This window comes from Oncorhynchus nerka, linkage group LG15 (genome assembly GCF_034236695.1).
Source record: "Oncorhynchus nerka isolate Pitt River linkage group LG15, Oner_Uvic_2.0, whole genome shotgun sequence".
NCBI lineage: Eukaryota > Metazoa > Chordata > Actinopteri > Salmoniformes > Salmonidae > Oncorhynchus > Oncorhynchus nerka.
The window spans coordinates 83,593,595-83,618,271 of NC_088410.1; the positions used below are offsets into that span (position 1 = coordinate 83,593,595).

The window sequence follows — 24,677 nt, forward strand, 5'->3', positions numbered from 1 at the left end:
ACACCATCTCTGGAGTTAAATACATTTGTACGCTGTTTCATTGAAACGTCATGGATCCCTGTGATGATACAGCAGCTCTTGCCACATCCAATTTAACACTGGTCCTGACTCCACTCAGTGGTGGGCTGATTAAATGATAGTGGGATTAGAAACAAAATGAAAAGAACTTGAGAACTTAGACTATTAAGCTTTGCTTGAACATTGAAATAATGAGCCCACTCTTCTACAGCTAAAATCAGCACATTTGTATGAATACATTTGTGTAATTATTATGATTAAGTATTCTGCCTGTCTCACATTTATAGGAATACCCATCACCCTTTTAGAACCTGTAAAAACATAATAGTTTAAACCATAGAATTATAATACAATAATAAGCATACGAAGACCCTGAATAGGTTTTTCAAATATTTTTTTCTGCTCACATATTGTTGTCAAATCCGCATATTTCATATATTTTAATTACATATATTAAAATGTTACTACAGTATATTAATCATTGTGTGTGTGTGTGTGTGTGTGTGTGTGTGTGTGTGTGTGTGTGTGTGTGTGTGTGTGTGTGTGTGTGTGTGTGTGTGTGTGTGTGTGTCTGTGTGTGTGTGTGTGTGTGCGTTTGTGTGCCTATTTGTTCATGTTTGTGTTGCATGTTAGCAGCATTCCGCTGGGGACATCATGATTCGGAACATCCAGCTGAGACACGCAGGGAAGTACACCTGTGCAGTGCAGACCAAGGTGGACAGTATCTCCATCGCAGCAGACCTGGTGGTCCGAGGTGTCTATACAGGACAAGCAATATTTCATGAAAGATACTTTTATTTATGCTATCGATCATTGGTATTTACTAATTATGTTATAAATGCTTATTTAGTATGATAAAGCATCAAGCAAATGTTAACACTGTCACACATTCAAATGGGTTGAAAAACCTTGTAGTCGGGAAAAACCTTGTAAACCTCACAGAAGCCATTCTATGTTGGAAAGTCAGTGAAAAGCCATCCTCGTGTCCTTGAAAGATAATTGAAGGTCATAGCAATAGAAAATGCAATTTGCTAGGCAACACTCCCACTCAAATAGTTTTGGGTCACTTTATTGGTTCAGTTATCCATGGCAACATACCTACTGGGTACATAACTTAAAAGCATCTCTGACATGTATTGGGGTGCACAATCATGAATGGATTTAAAAACCAAAAGAAGAAACTTGAAATTCATTCTAAAACTAATTTGTTCTCTCCATCTGGTCTTGGTCAGTACCCATGAGAGCATTACAGTAGTCAAGCCTGCTTGTAATAAAAGCATAGATGAGTCTCGCTGTATCAGCCTGAGAGAGAAACGGCCACACCTTAGCAATGTTCATTGCCCCTGAATTAAAATGTGTGGCTAGATGCTCTCTCTGTGCTTTGACTCCAACAATAAGTACCTCGGTCTTGTCTTGATTTAGCTGGATGAAGTTGTGAGCCATCCAAGTATTTAAATCACTAATACAGACTAACAATGTATCCGTGGAGCTAAAATCCTCTGGTGAAACATAAAGCAGTATGTGTTTATTGTCTTCTTTATTCTCTGTTTATGCCTCTAATTGTGATGTGAAGGCATTGTACTCTGATCTGTTGAAAATATGGTCAGATTGAGATGTGTCTCTCTCTCTTTAGGTTGAGAAAATATCATTGAATTTAATGAGATACAAAGGCTCCCTGCGGTTTGCTCACCAAACTGATTTTGCCAGCTGTACTCCCACTGCTGAAGGTGGACAGTGATCAGGACACCACTGTTCCCTGCTCCGCCTTTATCACAATCCGCTCTGTCTCTCTCGCTCTCTCTCGCTCTCTCTCTCTCTCTCTCGCTCTTTCTCTCTCTCGCGCTCTCTCGCTCTCTCTCGCTCTCTCTCGCTCTCTCTCTCTGTCTCACTCTCTCTCGCTCTCTCTCTTGCGCTCTTTCTCTCTCTTGCGCTCTCTCTCGCTCTTGGTCGCTCTCTCTCGATATCTCTCTCGCTCTCACACACACTCTCTCTCTGCCTCTCTCTCTTTCCCTTTCCTCACGGTCTCTCCCTCCCTCTCTATTCCCCCACCCCTCTCTCTGACCACCCCCTCTCTCTGGCTCCCTGCCTGGCTGTGCCCCATATCTGCAGGTCCCCCAGGCCCACCTACCAGCATCCATGTAGAAGAAATCAGTGACACCACAGCCTCTCTCTCCTGGAGACCGGGGCCTGATAATCACAGTCCAATTACCACATACACTATCCAGGCCAGGACACCCTTCTCCCTAGGCTGGCAGGCTGTCACCACAGGTAGGCTCTCCAACCAGCCATTGCCTCATCAAAGTGTTATATAGGGGTCTGATCTCCATTTTCTCTTCTCCCCTGTGAGAATATATATAGGCCTGTGAGTGATTTTACTTTGATGCAAAATGGCACTCGATTGTTCAGTGACCGGGTTGACTGCAGTTTTACTTGACTGCAGGGTTTTTTGAAACGTGGATAAATTTCTGACTTACAGTGAAGGGAGCTATTTGATAGCATAGAAAAGTGCCCCATACGAAAGTTTGGATGCCGGATTCTATATCGTAGAGCTGGGACGATAAACAAAAAAAAGATCCATACCGATCACTCATCGCAGGCATTTTGCTGATATCGTTCATTACAATAAGTAGCCTATACTAGAGAAATGTGAAGTTGAAATGAAATAAGTTTGCTAATGGGTGATATTTAATGGGACAATTGATGGCTACAACAACAGTAGGAGTTTAAAGGATCATTTAAAAAAACTGTGGTGCACTTATCGTTCTATTTATCATTATTACTTCAATTCAGGTAATTTATAGCAATATTGGTCCATATCACCCAGTTCTACTATATAATCTACAATAGAACAGGGTGTAGGTCCATATCACCCAGTTCTACTATATAATCTACAATAGAACAGGGTGTAGGTCCATATCACCCAGTTCTACTATATAATCTACAATAGAACAGAGTGTAGGTCCATATCACCCAGTTCTACTATATCATCTACAATAGAACAGGGTGTAGGTCCATATCACCCAGTTCTACTATATAATCTACAATAGAACAGAGTGTAGGTCCATATCACCCAGTTCTACTATATCATCTACAATAGAACAGGGTGTAGGTCCATATCACCCAGTTCTACTATATCATCTACAATAGAACAGGGTGTAGGTCCATATCACCCAGTTCTACTATATCATCTACAATAGAACAGGGTGTAGGTCCATATCACCCAGTTCTACTATATAATCTACAATAGAACAGAGTGTAGGTCCATATCACCCAGTTCTACTATATCATCTACAATAGAACAGGGTGTAGGTCCATATCACCCAGTTCTACTATATAATCTACAATAGAACAGAGTGTAGGTCCATATCACCCAGTTCTACTATATCATCTACAATAGAACAGGGTGTAGGTCCATATCACCCAGTTCTACTATATCATCTACAATAGAACAGGGTGTAGGTCCATATCACCCAGTTCTACTATATCATCTACTATAGAACAGGGTGTAGGTCCATATCACCCAGTTCTACTATATCATCTACAATAGAACAGAGTGTAGGTCCATATCACCCAGTTCTACTATATCATCTACTATAGAACAGGGTGTAGGTCCATATCACCCAGTTCTACTATATCATCTACAATAGAACAGGGTGTAGGTCCATATCACCCAGTTCTACTATATCATCTACTATAGAACAGGGTGTAGGTCCATATCACCCAGTTCTACTATATCATCTACAATAGAACAGGGTGTGGGTCCATATCACCCAGTTCTACTATATCATCTACAATAGAACATTGTGTAGGTCCATATCACCCAGTTCTACTATATCATCTACAATAGAACAGGATGTAGGTCCATATCACCCAGTTCTACTATATCATCTACAATAGAACAGGGTGTAGGCATGCATGGTGCTGGGGCGGCAGGTAGGCTAGTGGTTAGAGGGGGGCGGCAGGGAGCCTAATGGTTAGAGGCAGGTAGCCTAGGGTTTAGAGGGGGGCGGCAGGTAGCCTAATGGTTAGAGGCAGGTAGCCTAGTGGTTAGAGGGGGCGGCAGGTAACCTAGTGGTTAGAGGGGGTGGCAGTTAGCCTAGTAGCTAGAGGGGGTAGGCAGGTAGCCTAGTGGTTAGAGGGGGGAGACAAGTAGCCTAGTAGTTAGAGGGGGGAGGCAGGTAGCCTAGTGGTTAGAGGGGGGTGGAAGGTAGCCTAGTGGTTAGAGCTTTGGGCAGGAAACGAAAGATTGCTGGATCGAATCCCTGAGCTGAGAACGTAAAATTCTGTCATTCTGCCCCTGAACAAGGCAGCCACTGTTCCCCGGTAGGTCCTCATTGTAAATAAGAATTTGATCTTAACTGACTTGCCTAGTTAAATAAAGTTACATGGTTGGTACTGTTCTAATTATTTTGTGCAGAAGCCTGTTAGTTTGGGGAGTTGCCTTTATGATCCAGACAAACAGAGCTCTAAGTATGAGCAAACAGGGAAACCAAGTGAACTCCACCCTTGAGATGTGCGTGTGTGTGTGTACGTGTGCGTGTGAGTACAACATGTGTCCTTCTGACTGATTAGTCCCCTGCACCTGTGGAGTGTGCTCAGTGGGCCTGTCAGCCTAGAGGACACTTTCCTGCTACCTGCTTCATTCTGAGGGGAGGGGGCTGTTTTGTTTTGTGCCAGTTCCTGAGGTGGTGGGGGGCCGCAGTCTGACAGCTACAGTAATAGACCTGAGCCCCTGGGTGGAATATGAGTTCAGAGTCCTGGCAAGCAACGCCATTGGGACCGGGGAGCCCAGCAAACCATCCAAACAAGCAAGGACAAAGGAGACATGTATGTACTGTTTTCATGGATCCCTTCAATTCTGCATGTTTGTTTTCTGTGTTTCTTATGTGAGTCTACTTGCCATTTAGTTGGTCTGGTATGGTGGAAACCTATTTCAATGTAAAAAAAAAAATCTTATCCCGAATGTGTTATTATCATGTTATCATTGATGGCTGGTGTCAACTGACTTGAGCAGGATAAAAATGACCCTCTGTTTCCCCAGCTCCGAAGGTCACACCAGCTAATGTGAGCGGAGGTGGAGGCAGTCGCTCAGAATTAGTCATCACTTGGGAGGTAAGGAAGCCGCCTGCTTCCATACTCCCTCACACTTGGAGGGGAAGCCAGCCGCCTGCTTCCATACTCCCTCACACTTGGAGGGGAAGCCAGCCGCCTGCTTCCATACTCCCTCACACTTGGAGGGGAAGCCAGCCGCCTGCTTCCATACTCCCTCACACTTGGAGGGGAAGCCAGCCGCCTGCTTCCATACTCCCTCACACTTGGAGGGGAAGCAAGCCGCCTGCTTCCATACTCCCTCACACTTGGAGGGGAAGCCAGCCGCCTGCTTCCATACTCCCTCACACTTGGAGGGGAAGCCAGCCGCCTGCTTCCATACTCCCTCACACTTGGAGGAGAAGCCAGACGTCATGATTCTCTAAGGAATCGGGCCGTTGTTGCATTAATAACAGCAGGCAGGCTTAAAGTATGGCATTTCATTTTTAAGAACAGAGAAGCAATAACTGCTGCTGTCACCCTAGGGAGAGAAAAATGCCTTTGAGGTTTTAATAATATAATTAAACAGAATGGTTCTTCACAAAGTCACAAGCAACTTTTCAAAGATTTTGTTTTACTTATCTTTTTTATATGAAGCTTCCTTCTTAATCAGTCCCGTTTTGAAGACTCATATTTATTCCAGCTGCTTGAAAATCATCCACTGTTGTGAAAGTTTTGCTGAATGGCTATTGAATGCTGGTTTTAATTTGAGAGTTAAAATCAAGTCTAACTTCGACATTAACAAAGTTCTAACACAGTTCTACATACTACACAATATATATGACTCTCAGTCAATGTCTTTCTTTTCCCAAGCGTTGTAAAATAAAATGCCCTTTATATAACCATCTTTAGAGGAGTGTTGACTTAAACAATAAAAGTCAGTCCCCAGAAATATATGAAATATGTCTTAACAAGCTGTCATGCTGAGGGCGCGTTATTATGGACGGCTGTGCCTGTTCACTACTTGTGCACCTGCTTCAACGTGTGTGTGTGTGTGTTGTCTTGCAGCCTGTTCCTGAGGAGCTGCAGAACGGAGAAGGGTTTGGCTATGTGGTGGCCTTCAGACCGTCCGGAGCCACAGGCTGGATGCAGGCTGCCGTGCCCTCATCAGAAGCTTCCAAATATGTCTTTAAGAACGAGAGCATCCAGCCCTTCTCCCCCTTCCAAGTGAAGGTTGGAGTGTACAACAACGAGGGGGAAGGCCCTTTCGGACCTGTCATCACCATCTACTCTGCAGAGGAAGGTTGGTAAAGAATAATGTCATGTCCGTCTGAGACGCAGAGGAGCAGCAGTGTGTTTAAAGGCCAATGGAGAGGCGTCTCTGGATTGTTTATTCCCGGTCATTACAGTTATCTTTTAACACCCCTGCACTTCTATTTACATCTGCAGATGGTTGGTTCCTACTGTTGTTGCTGGTTCTGGTTCTCTCTCTGTACCGCTGATGAAAGAGATGGACCCACTTTAAGGGTCATCAAAGCCTGAAATACTTTAAAACTAATTAAAAGTATGTTTTTCATTAACCCAGAGCCTGGCAGAGCGCCCACCAGGATCCGTGCCAAGAGTCTGTCTGCGTCTGAGATTGAGGTTTCATGGAAAGCCCTGCCTTGGAACACCAGTAAGAGAAGAGTTCTAGGCTATGAGGTAAGTCAAGTTCTTTCCTGTTTCTCTCTACCTGTGTGTGTGTGTGTGTGTGTGTGTGTGTGTGTGTGTGTGTGTGTGTGTGTGTGTGTGTGTGTGTGTGTGTGTGTGTGTGTGTGTGTGTGTGTGTGTGTGTGTGTGTGTGCGTGTGTGTGTGTTTGCAGGGCTGTGCACAGAACTTTCAGGGGCAGGTGCATAAATAAAGGGTGCCACCCCTCCCCACCGACTTGAAAGTTACAGTGCCTCCTAAAGACATGAATGACTGACATGGGGAAAAGATGGTGGGCTATCAGCTAATTGTTGATGATAATTGTTTTGTTGACTGTGATTTATCTTCAATGCTTTTATTTAACTTATAATATGAATAATCTTCTAACTCATGATATATGGCTAGCTGGCTAGTGGCTTGTGTGTATATTTTATATTTGGTGGTTAGCTAGTCTAGACCAGGGCTCTTCAACCCTGTTCCTGGAGAGTTACTTTCCTGTAAGGTTTTCAATTCAACCCCAGTTGTAATGAACCTTATTCAGCTTATCAACCAGCTAATGTAATTATTAGAATCAGGTGGACTAAATTAGAGGTGGAGCTAAAGCCTACAGGACGATAGCTCTCCAGGAACAGGGTTGGAGAGCCCTGGTCGAGACTACCAGTGTTGCTGCTGCCCTGACACATGTGCAACTCCTGATTGAAGAAGAGATGGAGTTGGGTCAGAGGGTCGTAGATGCAGCCGTTCCTCTCTGTCTTTCTGCCTCTGTCTGCTGCGCGTATCAACCAACCTGACCGAATATTGATGATGATGTAAATCAAGTGTTATCAAGTGTTAATCAAATCTTATGCTGCAGCTGCTGTGGCAGTACTGTTATAACTTTCTACACACACTCGACCGGTGACCGCTTCTCAAGCCATTCATATTTGCTTACCGAGTGCGTGCAATCTCCAAACAGGGCAGACTGGGAAACAGACACAACAGGGCACGTACGAGCTCTGTACTGGGCAGACCAACAGGGCACGTACGAGCTCTGTACTGGGCAGACTGGGAAACAGACACAACAGGGCACGTACGAGCTCTGTACTGGGCAGACTGGGAAACAGACACAACAGGGCACGTACGAGCTCTGTACTGGGAAGACTGGGAAACAGACACAACAGGGCACGTACGAGCTCTGTACTGGGCAGACTGGGAAACAGACACAACAGGGCACGTACGAGCTCTGTACTGGGCAGACTGGGAAACAGACACAACAGGGCACGTACAGGCTCTGTACTGGGCAGACTGGGACACAGACACAACAGGGCACGTACGAGCTCTGTACTGGGCAGACTGGGAAACAGACACAACAGGGCACGTACGAGCTCTGTACTGGGCAGACTGGGAAACAGACACAACAGCGCACGTACGAGCTCTGTACTGGGCAGACTGGGAAACAGACACAACAGGGCACGTACGAGCTCTGTACTGGGCAGACTGGGAAACAGACACAACAGGGCACGTACGAGCTCTGTACTGGGCAGACTGGGAAACAGACACAACAGGGCACGTACGAGCTCTGTACTGGGCAGACTGGGAAACAGACACAACAGGGCACGTACGAGCTCTGTACTGGGCAGACTGGGAAACAGACACAACAGGGCACGTACGAGCTCTGTACTGGGCAGACTGGGAAACAGACACAACACGAGCTCTGTACTGGGCAGACTGGGAAACAGACACAACAGGGCACGTGCGAGCTCTGTACTGGGCAGACTGGGAAACAGACACAACAGGGCACGTACGAGCTCTGTACTGGGCAGACTGGGAAACAGACACAACAGGGCACGTACGAGCTCTGTACTGGGCAGACTGGGAAACAGACACAACAGGGCACGTACGAGCTCTGTACTGGGCAGACTGGGAAACAGACACAACAGGGCACGTCACGAGCTCTGTACTGGGCAGACTGGGAAACAGACACAACAGGGCACGTACGAGCTCTGTACTGGGCAGACTGGGAAACAGACACAACAGGGCACGAGCTCTGTACTGGGCAGACTGGGAAACAGACACAACAGGGCACATGGAGCTCTGTACTGGGCAGACTGGGAAACAGACACAACAGGGCACGTGCGAGCTCTGTACTGGGCAGACTGGGAAACAGACACAACAGGGCACGTACGAGCTCTGTACTGGGCAGACTGGGAAACAGACACAACAGGGCACGTACGAGCTCTGTACTGGGCAGACTGGAAACAGACACAACAGGGCACGTACGAGCTCTGTACTGGGCAGACTGGGAAACAGACACAACAGGGCACGTACGAGCTCTGTACTGGGCAGACTGGGAAACAGACACAACAGGGCACGTACGAGCTCTGTACTGGGCAGACTGGGAAACAGACACAACAGGGCACGTACGAGCTCTGTACTGGGCAGACTGGGAAACAGACACAACAGGGCACGTACGAGCTCTGTACTGGGCAGACTGGGAAACAGACACAACAGGGCACGTGCGAGCTCTGTACTGGGCAGACTGGGAAACAGACACAACAGGGCACGTGCGAGCTCTGTACTGGGCAGACTGGGAAACAGACACAACAGGGCACGTACGAGCTCTGTACTGGGCATACTGGGAAACAGACACAACAGGGCACGTACGAGCTCTGTACTGGGCAGACGAACAGGGCACGTGCGAGCTCTGTACTGGGCAGACCAACAGGGCACGTACGAGCTCTGTACTGGGCAGACCAACAGGTGCAACCAACCAAAATGGGAAAAAAAGAGCACTTGGCAGGTGGTAGGGCAAAGCTCATGCACATTGGGCATCTCAGATCTAATAGCTTGTTATGTGTAATGGTCCATCCAGCCTTGTCTGTCTGTCTGTCTGTCTGTCTGTCTGTTGTTGCTAACTATACTGATTATTTGAACAGTCTAGTGATGCAATGCATCAGGAGACATGGGGGATGTTTAGCCTATAAACCACACAGTATTGTAGGTTAAAAAAAACTGGCTTTGCCAGTTCACTTTTCAAATGCTTTTACAGTATAAAAACAAATTGCCTATTTTCATTCATGGGATGCATAAAGTACTGGAATTATGAATTGTTGACCAATTAAAGTAACCAAGGAAGTGGGCCTGAGCAAACTGTTCCTGCGAGGTAAGACAAATTATATTTGTCCTGTCAACCGTGCCAGCTATTTCAGCCTGGACATTCGGGTGTCACAGAAAATCTGAAAATCAGTCAACTTGAGTGCTGGGACATTTTACACATGGTGATTTCTTTGTGACCACGCCATTTAAACACTCCCTCACTTCATGAGCTAAGTAACCAGAACCAAAGCACCTTACCCATGGAAAGACGACATTGTATGAGGGACACCATACAATGAAATGCTGTTTTTATACCAATTTACTCCACTCACTGTAGTTCCAGTTTACAGTTGTCCTGTCAGACTAGTGTCTGCATTAATGTCCCTGGTTATCCTCTGTCTATCTGGTCTCAGTTGAGGTACTGGGAGAAGAGAGAGAAGGAGGAGACAGCCAGTGTCCAGAGGACGGTAGGGAACCAGACGTCAGCCATTATCCGAGGGGTGAGAGGAAGTAACACTTACTACGTCACAGTGAGAGCGTACAACACGGCCGGGGCTGGGCCTCCTAGTGTCACTGTCAATGTCACCACCAAGAAACCACGTAAGCATCAACCCTGCCTTAGAGAGGTTGTTTCCACTGACTTATTGGAGATCATGTGATCTTCATCTACATGTGTCTGTGTCCCTCAGCGCCCAGCCAGCCCCCGGTGAAAGTGATGTGGAACACATTGAATTCCAAGATAATCCTGAACTGGGAGCAAGTCAAGGCCCTGGAAAATGAGTCAGAGGTCACTGGCTACAAAGTAAGGAACCATTTTGTCGTCACTGGTTAACACAGCCACAAAGTCATAAACCCTGCTTCCACAATTTATCTGATTTCAATTTCAATTTTGTGGCTGTGCTATCTAGTGAAAACCTAAGCCCTGACTTAGTTAGGAATAGTGCTCGATTGATTTAGTTAGGAATAGTGCTCGTTGCCATGGTTTCTCCTAGGTGACCTTTCAAATTTGACTTTGTGTTTGTGCTATCTAGTGGAAACCGAAGCATTGACTACAATGATTTAGTTAGAAATAGTGCCTGTTGTCATGGTTTCTCCCGGTGACCTTTTACCTGTGTGGCCCGTCTCTAGGTGCTCTACAAGCGTAACCGACACAGCCGCCCTAGTGTCATGGAAACCAACACAACAACGGTGGAGCTCTCCCTGCCTATGAATGAGGAGTACTTCATCCAGATCAAACCATTTGGGGAAGGAGGAGAGGGGAGCAGTAGCAGACAGATCACCATCCCCAGAATACCAGGTCAGTCAATAGTGGACTGCTCCCTCACACTTCAATGATCTCAATGGTGTTGCTTAGAGCTATTGCCAATACTGGTTTATTGTCATGACTAGGGACCTGAATGTTTTGTGTCCCTAAGCCTTCAAAAGGAACAGATAGAGTGGGGACTATTTGGTACACACACAACATCTAGTCAGGCAGGATTCAATATTGATCGCGGGAACATTGCCTTTAAAAGGTGGATAGCTGACAAAGCGCGATCGGATTGAATCCTGGCCTAAATACATTTTTCTATTCAGAAATGTATGTAAATATGCCCAAGGTTTGATCACCAAAGCATGTAATAGCACAAAAAGCCTTCAACAATGAATTGCCAACTAGGCTGCTTGTCTTTTTATGCGTAAACGGACAGACTAACAAAGCCCATTTATTTTCATGTTTTTCAGGTCCCAATGCAATTGGCTCGGCGACCAAGGTCTCTACTTTATCAGCCCTCAGTACAATAGCATTGTCTTTCACAGCGCGAACATCGTTATGACAAAGCGCTCCCAGTGAACATTGCATCTGATGTGGAGGCAACTCAACAACGGAACACAAACACCCTCCGTCTGGTGTAACTAGATCCATTCATTTAGGTTTTAGAGGCAGGAGGACGAGCAACGCTGGAAAGCAAAGTCATTGAGATGAGAAGGAGAGAAAGGGCCCCGCTTTCAACACCCCGCCGGCCGGCGAGAACAGGAAATCCACCGATGTCTTGACTCTGTTGTTACCAAAGCAGCTTTCATTAAAATGTCTTATATGCATCTTTTGTATGATATGTCTAGCTTTTATAGATTTATTTTGAAACCAATTCATAATTAGTCTGGGCTAGAAAAGGCAAGGTTGAGTGGAGTTCAGTGTATGCCCATACTTACTTACAGATACATTTTTAAAGTTTTCAGTTTGTTGGAAAGAGCACTTTTGTTGTCTAAAGTGAAGAGCATTTTCTGGTCAAAAATGAACCTGTAACTGTGGTTTCATGTCAAGCAAAGACCATAGTTCAGCCTTCTTAGAAACGTATGAATTGTTAACACTGAAATGATGTGTGTATTGCTAACTATTTTTTTATTACTCCATAAAACATTGCACTGATGCCTGAGGAAAAATTTGACATTATGTTAAAGGACGAGAGTGACTTTATTCACTCTCACTGCTTTGAAGTCCCATCTTCCACAGGTTCCTCAACCTTGGCCATTTAATTGCACTGGTGACTGGACCCTCATATGGCTGTCTATCTCATCCTCTCAGTTAGCTGTGTGTCTACTCTGTAGCTATTCTATCTCATCCTCTCAGTTAGCTGTGTGTCTACTCTGTAGCTATTCTATCTCATCCTCTCAGTTAGCTGTGTGTCTACTCTGTAGCTATTCTATCTCATCCTCTCAGTTAGCTGTGTGTCTACTCTGTAGCTATTCTATCTCATCCTCTCAGTTAGCTGTGTGTCTACTCTGTAGCTATTCTATCTCATCCTCTCAGTTAGCTGTGTGTCTACTCTGTAGCTATTCTATCTCATCCTCTCAGTTAGCTGTGTGTCTACTCTGTAGCTATTCTATCTCATCCTCTCAGTTAGCCGTGTGTCTACTCTGTAGCTATTCTATTCATCCTCTCAGTTAGCCGTGTGTCTACTCTGTAGCTATTCTATTCATCCTCTCAGTTAGCCGTGTGTCTACTCTGTAGCTATTCTATCTCATCCTCTCAGTTAGCCGTGTGTCTACTCTGTAGCTATTCTATTCATCCTCTCAGTTAGCCATGTGTCTACTCTGTAGCTATTCTATTCATCCTCTGATAAGCCGTATGTCTACTCTGTAGCTATTCTATCTCATCCTCTCAGTTAGCCATGTGTCTACTCTGTAGCTATTCTATCTCATCCTCTCAGTTAGCTGTGTGTCTACTCTGTAGCTATTCTATTCATCCTCTCAGTTAGCTGTGTGTCTACTCTGTAGCTATTCTATCTCATCCTCTCAGTTAGCTGTGTGTCTACTCTGTAGCTATTCTATTCATCCTCTCAGTTAGCCATGTGTCTAATCTGTAGCTATTCTATTCATCCTCTCAGTTAGCTGTGTGTCTACTCTGTAGCTATTCTATTCATCCTCTCAGTTAGCCATGTGTCTACTCTGTAGCTATTCTATTCATCCTCTGATAAGCCGTATGTCTACTCTGTAGCTATTCTATTCATCCTCTCAGTTAGCTGTGTGTCTACTCTGTAGCTATTCTATCTCATCCTCTCAGTTAGCCGTGTGTCTACTCTGTAGCTATTCTATCTCATCCTCTCAGTTAGCCGTGTGTCTACTCTGTAGCTATTCTATCTCATCCTCTCAGTTAGCCGTGTGTCTACTCTGTAGCTATTCTATTCATCCTCTGATAAGCCGTATGTCTACTCTGTAGCTATTCTATCTCATCCTCTCAGTTAGCCGTGTGTCTACTCTGTAGCTATTCTATCTCATCCTCTCAGTTAGCCATGTGTCTACTCTGTAGCTATTCTATTCATCCTCTGATAAGCCGTATGTCTACTCTGTAGCTATTCTATCTCATCCTCTCAGTTAGCCATGTGTCTACTCTGTAGCTATTCTATTCATCCTCTGATAAGCCGTATGTCTACTCTGTAGCTATTCTATCTCATCCTCTCAGTTAGCCGTGTGTCTACTCTGTAGCTATTCTATTCATCCTCTCAGTTAGCCGTGTGTCTAATCTGTAGCTATTCTATTCATCCTCTGATAAGCCGTGTGTCTACTCTGTAGCTATTCTATTCATCCTCTGATAAGCCGTGTGTCTACTCTGTAGCTATTCTATCTCATCCTCTCAGTTAGCCGTGTGTCTACTCTGTAGCTATTCTATCTCATCCTCTCAGTTAGCCGTGTGTCTACTCTGTAGCTATTCTATTCATCCTCTGATAAGCCGTATGTCTACTCTGTAGCTATTCTATCTCATCCTCTCAGTTAGCCGTGTGTCTACTCTGTAGCTATTCTATCTCATCCTCTCAGTTAGCCGTGTGTCTACTCTGTAGCTATTCTATTCATCCTCTGATAAGCCGTATGTCTACTCTGTAGCTATTCTATCTCATCCTCTCAGTTAGCCGTGTGTCTACTCTGTAGCTATTCTATCTCATCCTCTCAGTTAGCTGTGTGTCTACTCTGTAGCTATTCTATTCATCCTCTGATAAGCCGTATGTCTACTCTGTAGCTATTCTATCTCATCCTCTCAGTTATCCATGTGTCTACTCTGTAGCTATTCTATTCATCCTCTGATAAGCCGTATGTCTACTCTGTAGCTATTCTATCTCATCCTCTCAGTTAGCCGTGTGTCTACTCTGTAGCTATTCTATTCATCCTCTCAGTTAGCCGTGTGTCTAATCTGTAGCTATTCTATTCATCCTCTGATAAGCCGTGTGTCTACTCTGTAGCTATTCTATTCATCCTCTGATAAGCCGTGTGTCTACTCTGTAGCTATTCTATTCATCCTCTGATAAGCCGTGTGTCTACTCTGTAGCTATTCTATTCATCCTCTGATAAGCCGTGTGTCTACTCTGTAGCTATTCTATTCATCCTCTGATAAGCCGTGTGTCTACTCTGTAGCTATTCTATTCATCCTCTGATAAGCCGTGTGTCTACTCTGTAGCTATTCTATTCATCCTCTGATAAGCCGTGTGTCTACTCTGTAGCTATTCTATTCATCCTCTCAGTTAGCCGTGTGTCTACTCTGTAGCTATTCTATTCTTGGCCTTGTGTGTGCCTCATCATATGTTCAAAACCCTCAGGTCCTTAAAGAGCCTTAAACTTATATATATATATCAATAACTATTAGAAACCTAGAAGTCTGTTATACAGGTGCTGTATGATGTGTAGCTACACACTGCATCAATAGACAGGTTGTAGGGGTTTGAGTTATTACCATCCAATGTATATTCCTATGGTCATTCTTAGGCCAAGTTATGTAGTCAAGAAAATCTCCTTGTCCTAGTTATATATTATAGTTAGGGCCAGGGTTTTTTCCTGACCCTGTGGCCTCGCCAGGAAAACCTCCTTGTCCTAGTTATATATTATAGTTAGGGCCAGGGTTTTTCCTGACCCTGTGGCCTCGCCAGGAAAACCTCCTGGCTCTTGTCATTCTATATGAAGGAGTGGTGTGTTTCAACAGCATGGTGCTGTTCAGTATGGTTTAAGGGCAACGTGGGAAGCCTGGGACATTTTAGTGGGTTCACTGACTGCATCCTTACTAAAAGACAAATGCTGCTGATGATCCTTTCCTTTCCCATAGTCTTCTGATGCTGTTTGAAACTGGTACAGTACATTGCGTATGTAGCTTGTAGTCCAGTGAAGAAGTCAAAAGTGCAGGTAGTTTGTAGTACTTTCAAAGGGAAGTTTAGGCAGGAATCATGCATCGAGAAATGTGTAATATACTTTTTTGTACACTTCAGATCATTTGTATACAATGAAAACCTTTCTAAAGAGCTGATTAACTTGGTTTTTATGTAATAACACAAACGTTTCATACAGTAGCTAAATGTCGCTTAGCATGAATGTGTTTGCCCTTTTCTGTACATCTGCTAACTGACTGAATGGCTTGAGACCACGCAAAGAGAGCAGGTTTGTGCATCTCTACCCGTTAACCCACTATGTCTGGGCTTCTGTCTCAGACAGGTATGTCTCCCTGTAGGCCTACACCCTTTGGGATTTACCAGTACAACTATCCATTTACTCCATGTCAAGTTCTGTTTTTTTGCTGTTGTTTGTTTATACTGTGTTATTGAATAAAGTTTATTGATTTATAGAAGTGAGTGATATTCAATGGATTTATTTCTCTATGCTTATTCAATGTACTGTAATCTGTATTAATAATTTTGTCATTCACCATGAATCCACTAGGGAGTGCCGCATGCTTCATTTCGAGATATCCAGTGACAGTCAACATTTTCAAAATGAGAAGAAAATATAAATTGGCACTTGGCAGTAATAAGGTAGAGCAATAACCATTTTAATTAATATCTTAATTTGAGGATATTGATGATTATACTCAATGGAATATTATACTACTGAAATCTTATTATCAATTGCAATTCCGTTAAGATCCACAAGATGGCAATGCAGGACACTAAACAAATGAAATATACTGTGCTTACAGTCTCAAGACCTTTACCTGTTTTCACATCTTGCAGTATTTGTCTTCATCATGAAATTACAGAGACAATGTGAATCGCAATGAGACATTTATTTATGTATGTTTTCCATTTAAATTGAATGCAAATACAGCAAACACACACCACCACACACTTGGGGAATGAAGAGCAAAAGGTTGAGGTGAATTGAAGGATGGAAGAGGAAGAGTGGAACGGATAGTGCTTCACGCGAGTCTATGGAATCAGCCACTCATAGTAGTTCTGTCCTATTAGGCCTTGTGTTTGTAATCTTTCTGCTCTTCAATGGATTTTAGTTCCAATTCTTATTATTCCTACCACTGAACGAGTATCATAGCTTATCAATAGTATTGCCCAATCCTTATATGGAACATTAATGAGCAGGTAAAGAGACTGCAAACGGCCCACACCTTTGACAGTAAAGGTGATGTCATCCAGGGCTCCGGAAGAGGTCGAGACCTCACCACATGGAGAGTGGATGGCTGAAATGTCAGTAGATCACATGTAGACAAAATAATCAATGACATGGTTTCCAGTGGCGGTGAATCCAACAGTAAGGCACCCATCATCAGTATAACCAGTGCACTGTATTAGACCGCACAAGTGGTCTGCAGTCTTAACATAGAACATTTGTTAATCCTCTATTATGAAATCAGCACAACTTCATCCCACTCTTCCGGTATATTTGTAATTATATGCACACATAGAAGTATTCATGTTCATTTGCATACAATGACTCCCACCTTTAAAAAACAGCACATCAGCTTTACAGGGCAACTTCTTTCTTATTGTCTATACAGCAAGTCATCATTTTGAGAGGTGTGTGTCCAATATAGCGACACCACACACTTCTAACAATATCGTCGCTGCCTATCACCACAAGCAAGTGCCTAAACAACAATCCAGTGTCATTTGACCAGATCAAATGAAATAAAATATACAAAAGATGTGTTGAGACTGTCTGTTTCACAAAGACAACAGCAGGTAAGACAACGTCCAAGGGATCCCCTCTGTTACTTCAGGGTGTAGTGAGAGTGGAGTCGTTTTCACAAGCACGGTGACAAAGCCACGGAGACTCCGTGTGGATGAGCTCAACTTCTAGTTTCAACTCCATCTTGGAACATTTTGGTAATACTTTTCATATGCAGACAGTTCACAGTTTTCTCCTTTAAGTAGACTGATAATGGATTGCAATAGCATCAGGTGGCTACAGAGAGACAATTATTGCAAGTCTCACAAGCAGTTAAAAATTGACCGCTGTAATTAATTCATATCACATCGGAGATGATAAGCGCAGATCGACGCTCCAAAAATGAATCTGGTTATCCTCAGTTATGTTTCATAGTTAGTCCACACAGGGAACAATGCATAGTATGTCAATTCAACAGTTTGTTCCAGCATCGGGTTTTTTTTTTCTCAAACTGACTGACTGGTTGGTGTATATTCAGCAGTTCAGCATAGCTTAAGAGGATATTATGCAGAGAATATTATATGAACATGTACACGCTTAGAAAAAAAGATGCCATGTAGAACCTAAAAGTGTTTTTTCAGCTGTCCCCATAAAATAACCCTTTGAAGAACCCTTTTTGGTTTCAGGTAAGAACACTTTTGGTTCCATGTAGAACCCTTTCAAAAGAGGAACCAAAAAGGATGGAACCTGGAACCAAAAAGGGTGTTCCTATGGGGACAGCCGAATAACCCTTTTTTCTAAGAGTGTATACAAGGTTAAGCCAGGCAGGGTTATGGAGGCATTGCTTGCTGTTCTGGAACATAAACAAGGTTCCAACTGTTCTGGATCATCTCCTGTCTAACTATCCAAGAGGATGGAGTTTGGGCTTAAACTTGTCACTTTAAGAATCCAGGCTTTGTCTGTCAGGGTACAGAAAAAGTAATCACACACATACTTTTTAGGGAAGGGAAAAAAAACACATTCACCACCATTCTTATAAATACAAACGTAGAACTCATACAACATGACAAAGACAACTCAAGTATGAGCTTTTTTTAAACATATCCTCACATTTCATAAAATAATTAGAAACTTTAAATGAAAAGCGCTCATTTTGCTTCAAGAGTCCTACTATGGCTTTGTCTCAAATGACAACCTTTTCCCAGTAGAGTGTACTAATTTTGGCTAAAGTAGTGCACTGCATGGTGAATAGGGTGTGATTGGACTTTTGCCCTACATGACCAGCGTATTAGACTGAAATTATAACAGCAGGACGAAGGAAGGAGAACATGATGAGGAGAGTGGGGGGGGATTCTGTTTGTTGTTAGCCAGAGAATGACAGTCAGAGCCTATAGAAGTAGTATACCCTGAATGCTAAGCGGAGTCCCAACTCATAGTCTCTTGATGTTGTAGAAGTGTCTGTCCACGTATTCCTTCAGTTGACTCTCCTATCGGTATAGTCCCATCAGCTTTGGTTGACATGCAGTGTCTAGACATTGCAGAAGTATATTCCACAGAATCTTTCAGATATAGATTTGTCTGAATGTTATGCCATCTTGACCACTTCCTGTGGACGTCTGTTCCTAGACAGGTCGGTATCGCATCGTTCATTACCTCAACTATGTAGAACCATGCATGTGAGTATGAGAAGCTAATCGATACATTTATTTTATTTATTTCTTAAACAAGCAAACACTGGACTTTAAATTGGATTCTTCTATTGTTACAAATGTTTAAAAAGCTAGTAAGACAGCTGTTTTATATATGTGTCACACTGGTGACAACAAGCATTAAAGGCTAGCCATCCCACAGGCCCCTGCAGAGCAGCCCTCCCCCAACCCCCTCTCCTCACACTCCATTCCCGATCCCCATGCTACATGCATGATGTCAGCACTGAGCAGGCATCGCCATGGTGACCATTTCTGAGAGCAATTTTGAAGGTTGGACTATTATTGACTTCCTGGCGAATAAATGACCAGTAGTTACAGGTAAGTCAATGTGTTCTGGGGGAAGGTTGATCTGATTTAACTCAAGATGGATTACATCCTCATCACTAATCATTTAATTGAACTACATTGATCAAGGGTGATGAATCGTTAACATGTCATTATGTTTGTACATGTACAGTCTGTCTGGGGGTGTAGAACACCAGAACCACCATATTGATCTCTCACAGATCCCATGGCTAAACATGGGGCAACACATATTAGCCCAATTCCTGCAACATTCTTTACAAGTCAGACCTCTTGGGGAGATAGAAACACTGCAGTCTATTTCTCAGATTTTTGAGAACGGTCATGTTCTAAAAATCCCAGGGAAAAGGGAATTTCCCAGAGGAAGAGGGGTTGGGGGGGGTTGAGCGTGGGTCAGAGGCGGCGTCACAGTCGGTTTTGGTTAAAGGGACAGGAGAGGAGGCATACTGTGTTGTAGAGGAGACAGGGATTGTTTCTGGGAGCGCGGTCGGTCTGTTGTATTGTAGTATACATTGTGGGCAGGTTGCTGTAGCCCTCTTGCGGCGTTGGCGTGGGGGGGTTCATGGGGATGACGGGAGGATCAAGTAATTTCCTGTCCCCACTCCCAGGAACCACTATGAGCGATCAGGACTGAAACAGAGAGAAAGCAACAGACAGCCCTGTGAAACAGACTGACACCAGTGGGATAAACAAGATGTTTTTAATAACATGACATATCTAAAGCGAACTAATAGCCTATAAAACACACACACACACACACACACACACACACACACACACACACACACACACACACACACACACACACACACACACACACACAAAGCCTGATGTTGAATTGCATTGAATTCTACTTACTCTACCGGTTGTCTGTATGGTTGGTCCTTTAGAAGGTAGGAATGAGAGACAATGTATCCACAGGAAAGTATAATTACATCTACTTTTCAAAGTGCTGGTAGTGCGTTCAGATTTCAATCACCTGAACCGGGTGCAGGAGATGCATGCATACTAGTCCACGTGTTTACATGGTCCTGCACATGCTTCAGGCGATAGGAATCTGAACACATTACCACTATCTCTACTTATTACTATCTCTACTTATTAACAACAACTTTGAAAAGTTGATGTAATTATATTGTCTCACATTCCTAGCGCCAGAAGGACCAACCCAAGGGCAACCGGTAAAGTAAGTTAAAGATTCTGGCTTATAGAGGTTGTGAGGGGACTTTCAAATGCTAATTTCAAATGCTGAATCAAATGCTAATTTCTGGCTGATTTAATGTAATTCAACATAGGGTTTCCAGGCAAACACACACACAGTACAGACACAAACACACACAGTACAGACACACACACACACAGTACAGACACAAACACCCACAGTACAGACACACACACACAGTACAGACACAGACACAGACACAGACACAGACACAAACACACACACACAGTACAGACACAAACACAGTACAGACACAAACACACACACACACACAGTACAGACACAAACACACACACACACACACACAAAGTACAGTACAAACACACACACACACACAAACACACACACAGTACAGACACACACACACACACACACACACAGTACAGACACAAACATACACAGTACAGAAACACACACACACACACACACACACACACACACACACACACACACACACACACACACACACACACACACACACACAGTACAGACACAAACACACTCTCTCTAAATCACTATCTCTACTTATTGAGGCAATATACTATGGTGTCATGACAGTGATGTTTACATGCAGCTCTGTACGTACCTCAGATGTCCTATGTTGCTCCTCAGTGGGAGACTCTGTTTCCCTGACAACCACTGCTTTTGTCACCAGCATGTCAGGGTGTTGCTGCTTGGCCTCCTGTATCGCCATCGCAAGGGCCTGTGTGACAAAGGCCACAGTTCACATTAATGGACCATATTAATTTGCAACAATATTAGTGTATTTGAGTGTCATGAAAGACTCCTTACAATGTATTACAACAGTATTATCACTCAGTAATGGCTTGCAAACTATTACAGACGACAAAGGGAAGCACAGCCGAGAGCTGCCCAGTTACACGACCAACCAGATGAGCTAAATTACTTCTATGCTCGTTTCGAGGCAAGTAACACTGAAACATGCATGAGAGCATTAGCTGTTCCGGACGACTGTGTGATCACGACCTCTCTGCAGCCGATGTGAGTAAGACCTTTAAACAGGTCAACATTCACAAGGCCAGACAGATTACCAGGACGTGTACTCCGAACATGAGCAGACCAACTGGCAAGTGTCTTCACTGACATTTTCAACCTCTCCCTGTCCGAGTCTGTAAAACCAACATGTTTCAAGCAGACCAACATAGTCCCTGTGCCCAAGAACACTAAGGTAACCTGCATAAATGACTACCGACCCATAGCACTCAAAGCGATGAAGAGCTTTGAAAAGCTGGTCATGGCTTACATCAACACCATTATCCCAGAAACCCTAGCCCCACACCAATTTGCACACTGGCCTAACAGATCCACAGATGATGCAATCTCTATTGCACTCCACACTGCCCTTTCACACCTGGACAAAAGGAACACTTAAGTGAGAATGCTATTCACTGACTACAGCTCAGCATTCAACACCATAGTGCCCTCTAAGCTCATCACTAAGCTAAAGTCCCTGGGACTAAACACCTCCCTCTGCAACGGGATCCTGGACTTCCTGACGGGCAGCCCCCAGGTGGTAAGGGTAGGTAACAATACATCCTCCACGCTGATCCTCAACACGGGGGCCCATCAGGGGTGCGTGCTCAGTCCCCTCCTGTACTCCTTGTTCACTCATGACTGCACGGCCAGGCACAACTCCAACACCATCATTAAGTTTGCAGATGACACAACAGTGATAGGCCTGATCATAGGGAGGAGGTGTGGTGCCAGGACAACAACCTCTCTCTCAACATGATCAAGACAAATTAAACGATTGTGGACTACAGGAAAAGGAGGACCGAGCACGCCCCCATTCTCATCGAAGGGGCTGTAGTGGAGCAAGTTGTGAGCTTCAAGTTCCTTGGTGTCCACATCACAAACAAACTAATTCAAACAAGAGTGCACGACAAAACCTATTCCCCTCAGGAGACTGAAAAGATTTGGCATGGGTCCTCAGATCCTCAAAAGGTGCACCATCGAGAGCATCCTGACTGATTGCATCACTGCCTGGTAAGGCAATTACTCGGCCTCCGACCTCAAGGCACTACAGAGTGTAGTGCGTACGGCCCAGTACATCACTGGGGCCAAGCTTCCTGCCATCCAGGACCTCTATACCAGGCAGTGTTAGAGGAAGGCCCTAAAAATTATCAAAGACTGCAGCCAACCCAAGTCATAGACTGTTCTTTCAACTACCGCATGGCAAGCAGTACCGGAACACCAAGTGTAGGTCCAAGAGGCTTCTAAACAGCTTCTACCCCAAAGCCATAAGTCTTCTGAACATCTAATCAGACTATTTGCATTGACCCCCCCACACACCTTTACGCTGCTGCTACTCTCTGTTATTATCTATGCATAGTCACTTTAATAACTCTACCTACAGTTGAAGTAGGAAGTTCACATACACTTAGGTTAGAGTCATTAAAACTCGTTTTCAACCACTCCACAAATTTCTTGTAAAACAAACTATAGTTTCGGCAAGTCGGTTAGGACATCTACTTTGTGCCCTAGAACACTGCGCCACCCGGGAGGCCCCCCAATATGTAACCTTTGGGACAACCAAATTCGCATAGAAATGTGAGTTATAGACGCCTGAAGGTACCACGTTCATCTGTACAAACAATAGTACGCAAGCATAAACACCATGGGACCACGCAGCTGTCATACCGCTCAGGAAGGAGACGCATTGTCTCCTAGAGATGAACAAACTTTGGTGCGAAAAGTGTAAATCAATCCCAGAACAACAGCAAAGGACGTTGTGAAGATGCTGGAGGAAACAGGTACAAAAGTATCTATATCCACAGTAAAACGAGTCCTATAAAGACATAACCTGAAAGGCAAGGAGGAAGCAAGGAAGAAGCCACTGCTCCAAAACTGCCATTAAAAAAAAGCCAGACTACGGTTTGCAACTTCACATGGGGACAAAGATCGTCATTTTTTGGTCAAGGCTACCCGAAACATTTGGCCCAAGTTAAACAATTTATAGGCAATGCTACCAAATACTAATTGAGTGTATGTAAACTTCTGACCCACTGGGAATGTGATGAAAGCAATAAAAGCTGAAATAAATAATTCTCTCTACTATTATTCTGACATTTCACATTCTTAAAATAAAATGGTGATCCTAACTGACCTAAGACAGGGCATTTTTACTAGAATTAAATGTAAGGAATTGTGGAAAAACTGAGTTTAAATGTATTTGGCTAAGGTGAATGTAAACTTCCGATTTCAACTGTACATGTACATACTACCTCAATTACCTTGACTAACCGGTGCCCCCGCACATTGACTCTGTACTGGTACCCCCTGTATATAGCCTCGCTATTTTTATTTTACTGCTGCTCTAAATGATTTGTTACTTTTATTTCTTATTCTCATTTTTTATAGGATTTTTTTAAACTGCATTGTTGGTTAAGGGCTTGTAAGTAAGCCTTTCACTGTAAGGTGAAACACCTGTTGTATTTGGCGCATGTGACAAATAACATTTGATTTGATTTTGACTCACCTGATGTTGGTCCACGTCATCATCTCCTGTGATGATGATCCTTTTTTCAATCCTGGTCTCGGAGTAGCCACCTTTCACTGTCTGAAACACAACACACACATGTCCATTCAACAACAGCTACAGATCAAGCTACAGATCAGATAATTAATGTCATAGCTCAATAATGTATAAATAGACTATTAAAGTTGCACTATGCTGAAATCGTTCTGTCGTTGGTTGCTAAAACTCTAATAATTCGCTCAATTTCAGTTTATGTGACAAAATATGCTAGTGTAGTGCAGAGAATCAATGTACAGTCTAAACCACTGTGACACACAGTACCAGTCAAACGTTTGGTCACACCTACTCATTCAAGGGATTTTCTTTATATTTACTCATTTCTACATTGTAGAATAATAGTGAAGACATCAAAACCATGAAATAATACATATGGAATCATGTTGTAACCAAAAAAGTGTTAAACAAATCAAAATGTGTTTTACATTCAATATTCTTCAAAGTAGCCACCCTTTGCCTTGATGAGAGCTTTGCACATGCTTGGCATTCTCTCAACCAGCTTCATGAGGTAGTCACCTGGAATGCATTTCAATGAACAGGTGTGCCTTGTTAAACGTTCATTTGTGAAATTTCTTTCCTTCTTAATGGGCTTCAGCCAATCAGTTGTGTTGTGACAAGGTAGGGGTGGTATACAGAAGATAGCCCTATTTGGTAAAAGACCAAGTCCATATTCTAATTTAAAAAATGAATCTCTCCAGAAATAAGTCTCTCACTGTTGCCGCCTGC

The 24,677-nt window shown here is 43.7% G+C and overlaps 2 protein-coding genes across 12 annotated transcripts in view; one reads left to right on the top strand and one right to left on the bottom strand.

The window, feature by feature from the left end:
- Nucleotides 1-15,890, top strand: part of LOC115143414 (contactin-4-like) — a 232,890-nt gene extending 217,000 nt beyond the window's left edge. For 2 of the 3 annotated variants that reach the window (XM_029683822.2, XM_065001948.1), the window contains exons 14-23: nt 652-772; nt 2,128-2,286; nt 4,696-4,845; nt 5,060-5,130; nt 6,115-6,349; nt 6,632-6,747; nt 10,222-10,408; nt 10,498-10,610; nt 10,937-11,105; nt 11,531-15,890. In XM_029683822.2, coding sequence (XP_029539682.1) covers nt 652-772; nt 2,128-2,286; nt 4,696-4,845; nt 5,060-5,130; nt 6,115-6,349; nt 6,632-6,747; nt 10,222-10,408; nt 10,498-10,610; nt 10,937-11,105; nt 11,531-11,622 — 1,413 coding nt within the window. In that variant the 3' untranslated portion in view covers nt 11,623-15,890. The remainder of the gene's footprint in view (nt 1-651; nt 773-2,127; nt 2,287-4,695; nt 4,846-5,059; nt 5,131-6,114; nt 6,350-6,631; nt 6,748-10,221; nt 10,409-10,497; nt 10,611-10,936; nt 11,106-11,530) is intronic. The other variant, XM_029683823.2, reaches the window with a different exon arrangement.
- Nucleotides 15,891-16,306: 416 nt separating this feature from the next.
- Nucleotides 16,307-24,677, bottom strand: part of LOC115143415 (band 4.1-like protein 1) — a 174,917-nt gene continuing 166,546 nt past the window's right edge. For all 9 annotated transcript variants that reach the window (XM_065001949.1, XM_065001951.1, XM_065001952.1 and 6 more), the window contains 3 exons: nt 23,895-23,975; nt 20,982-21,098; nt 16,307-19,803 (listed from right to left, as the gene is read on the bottom strand). In XM_065001949.1, the coding sequence (XP_064858021.1) occupies nt 19,798-19,803; nt 20,982-21,098; nt 23,895-23,975 (204 nt within the window). In that variant the 3' untranslated portion in view covers nt 16,307-19,797. The remainder of the gene's footprint in view (nt 19,804-20,981; nt 21,099-23,894; nt 23,976-24,677) is intronic.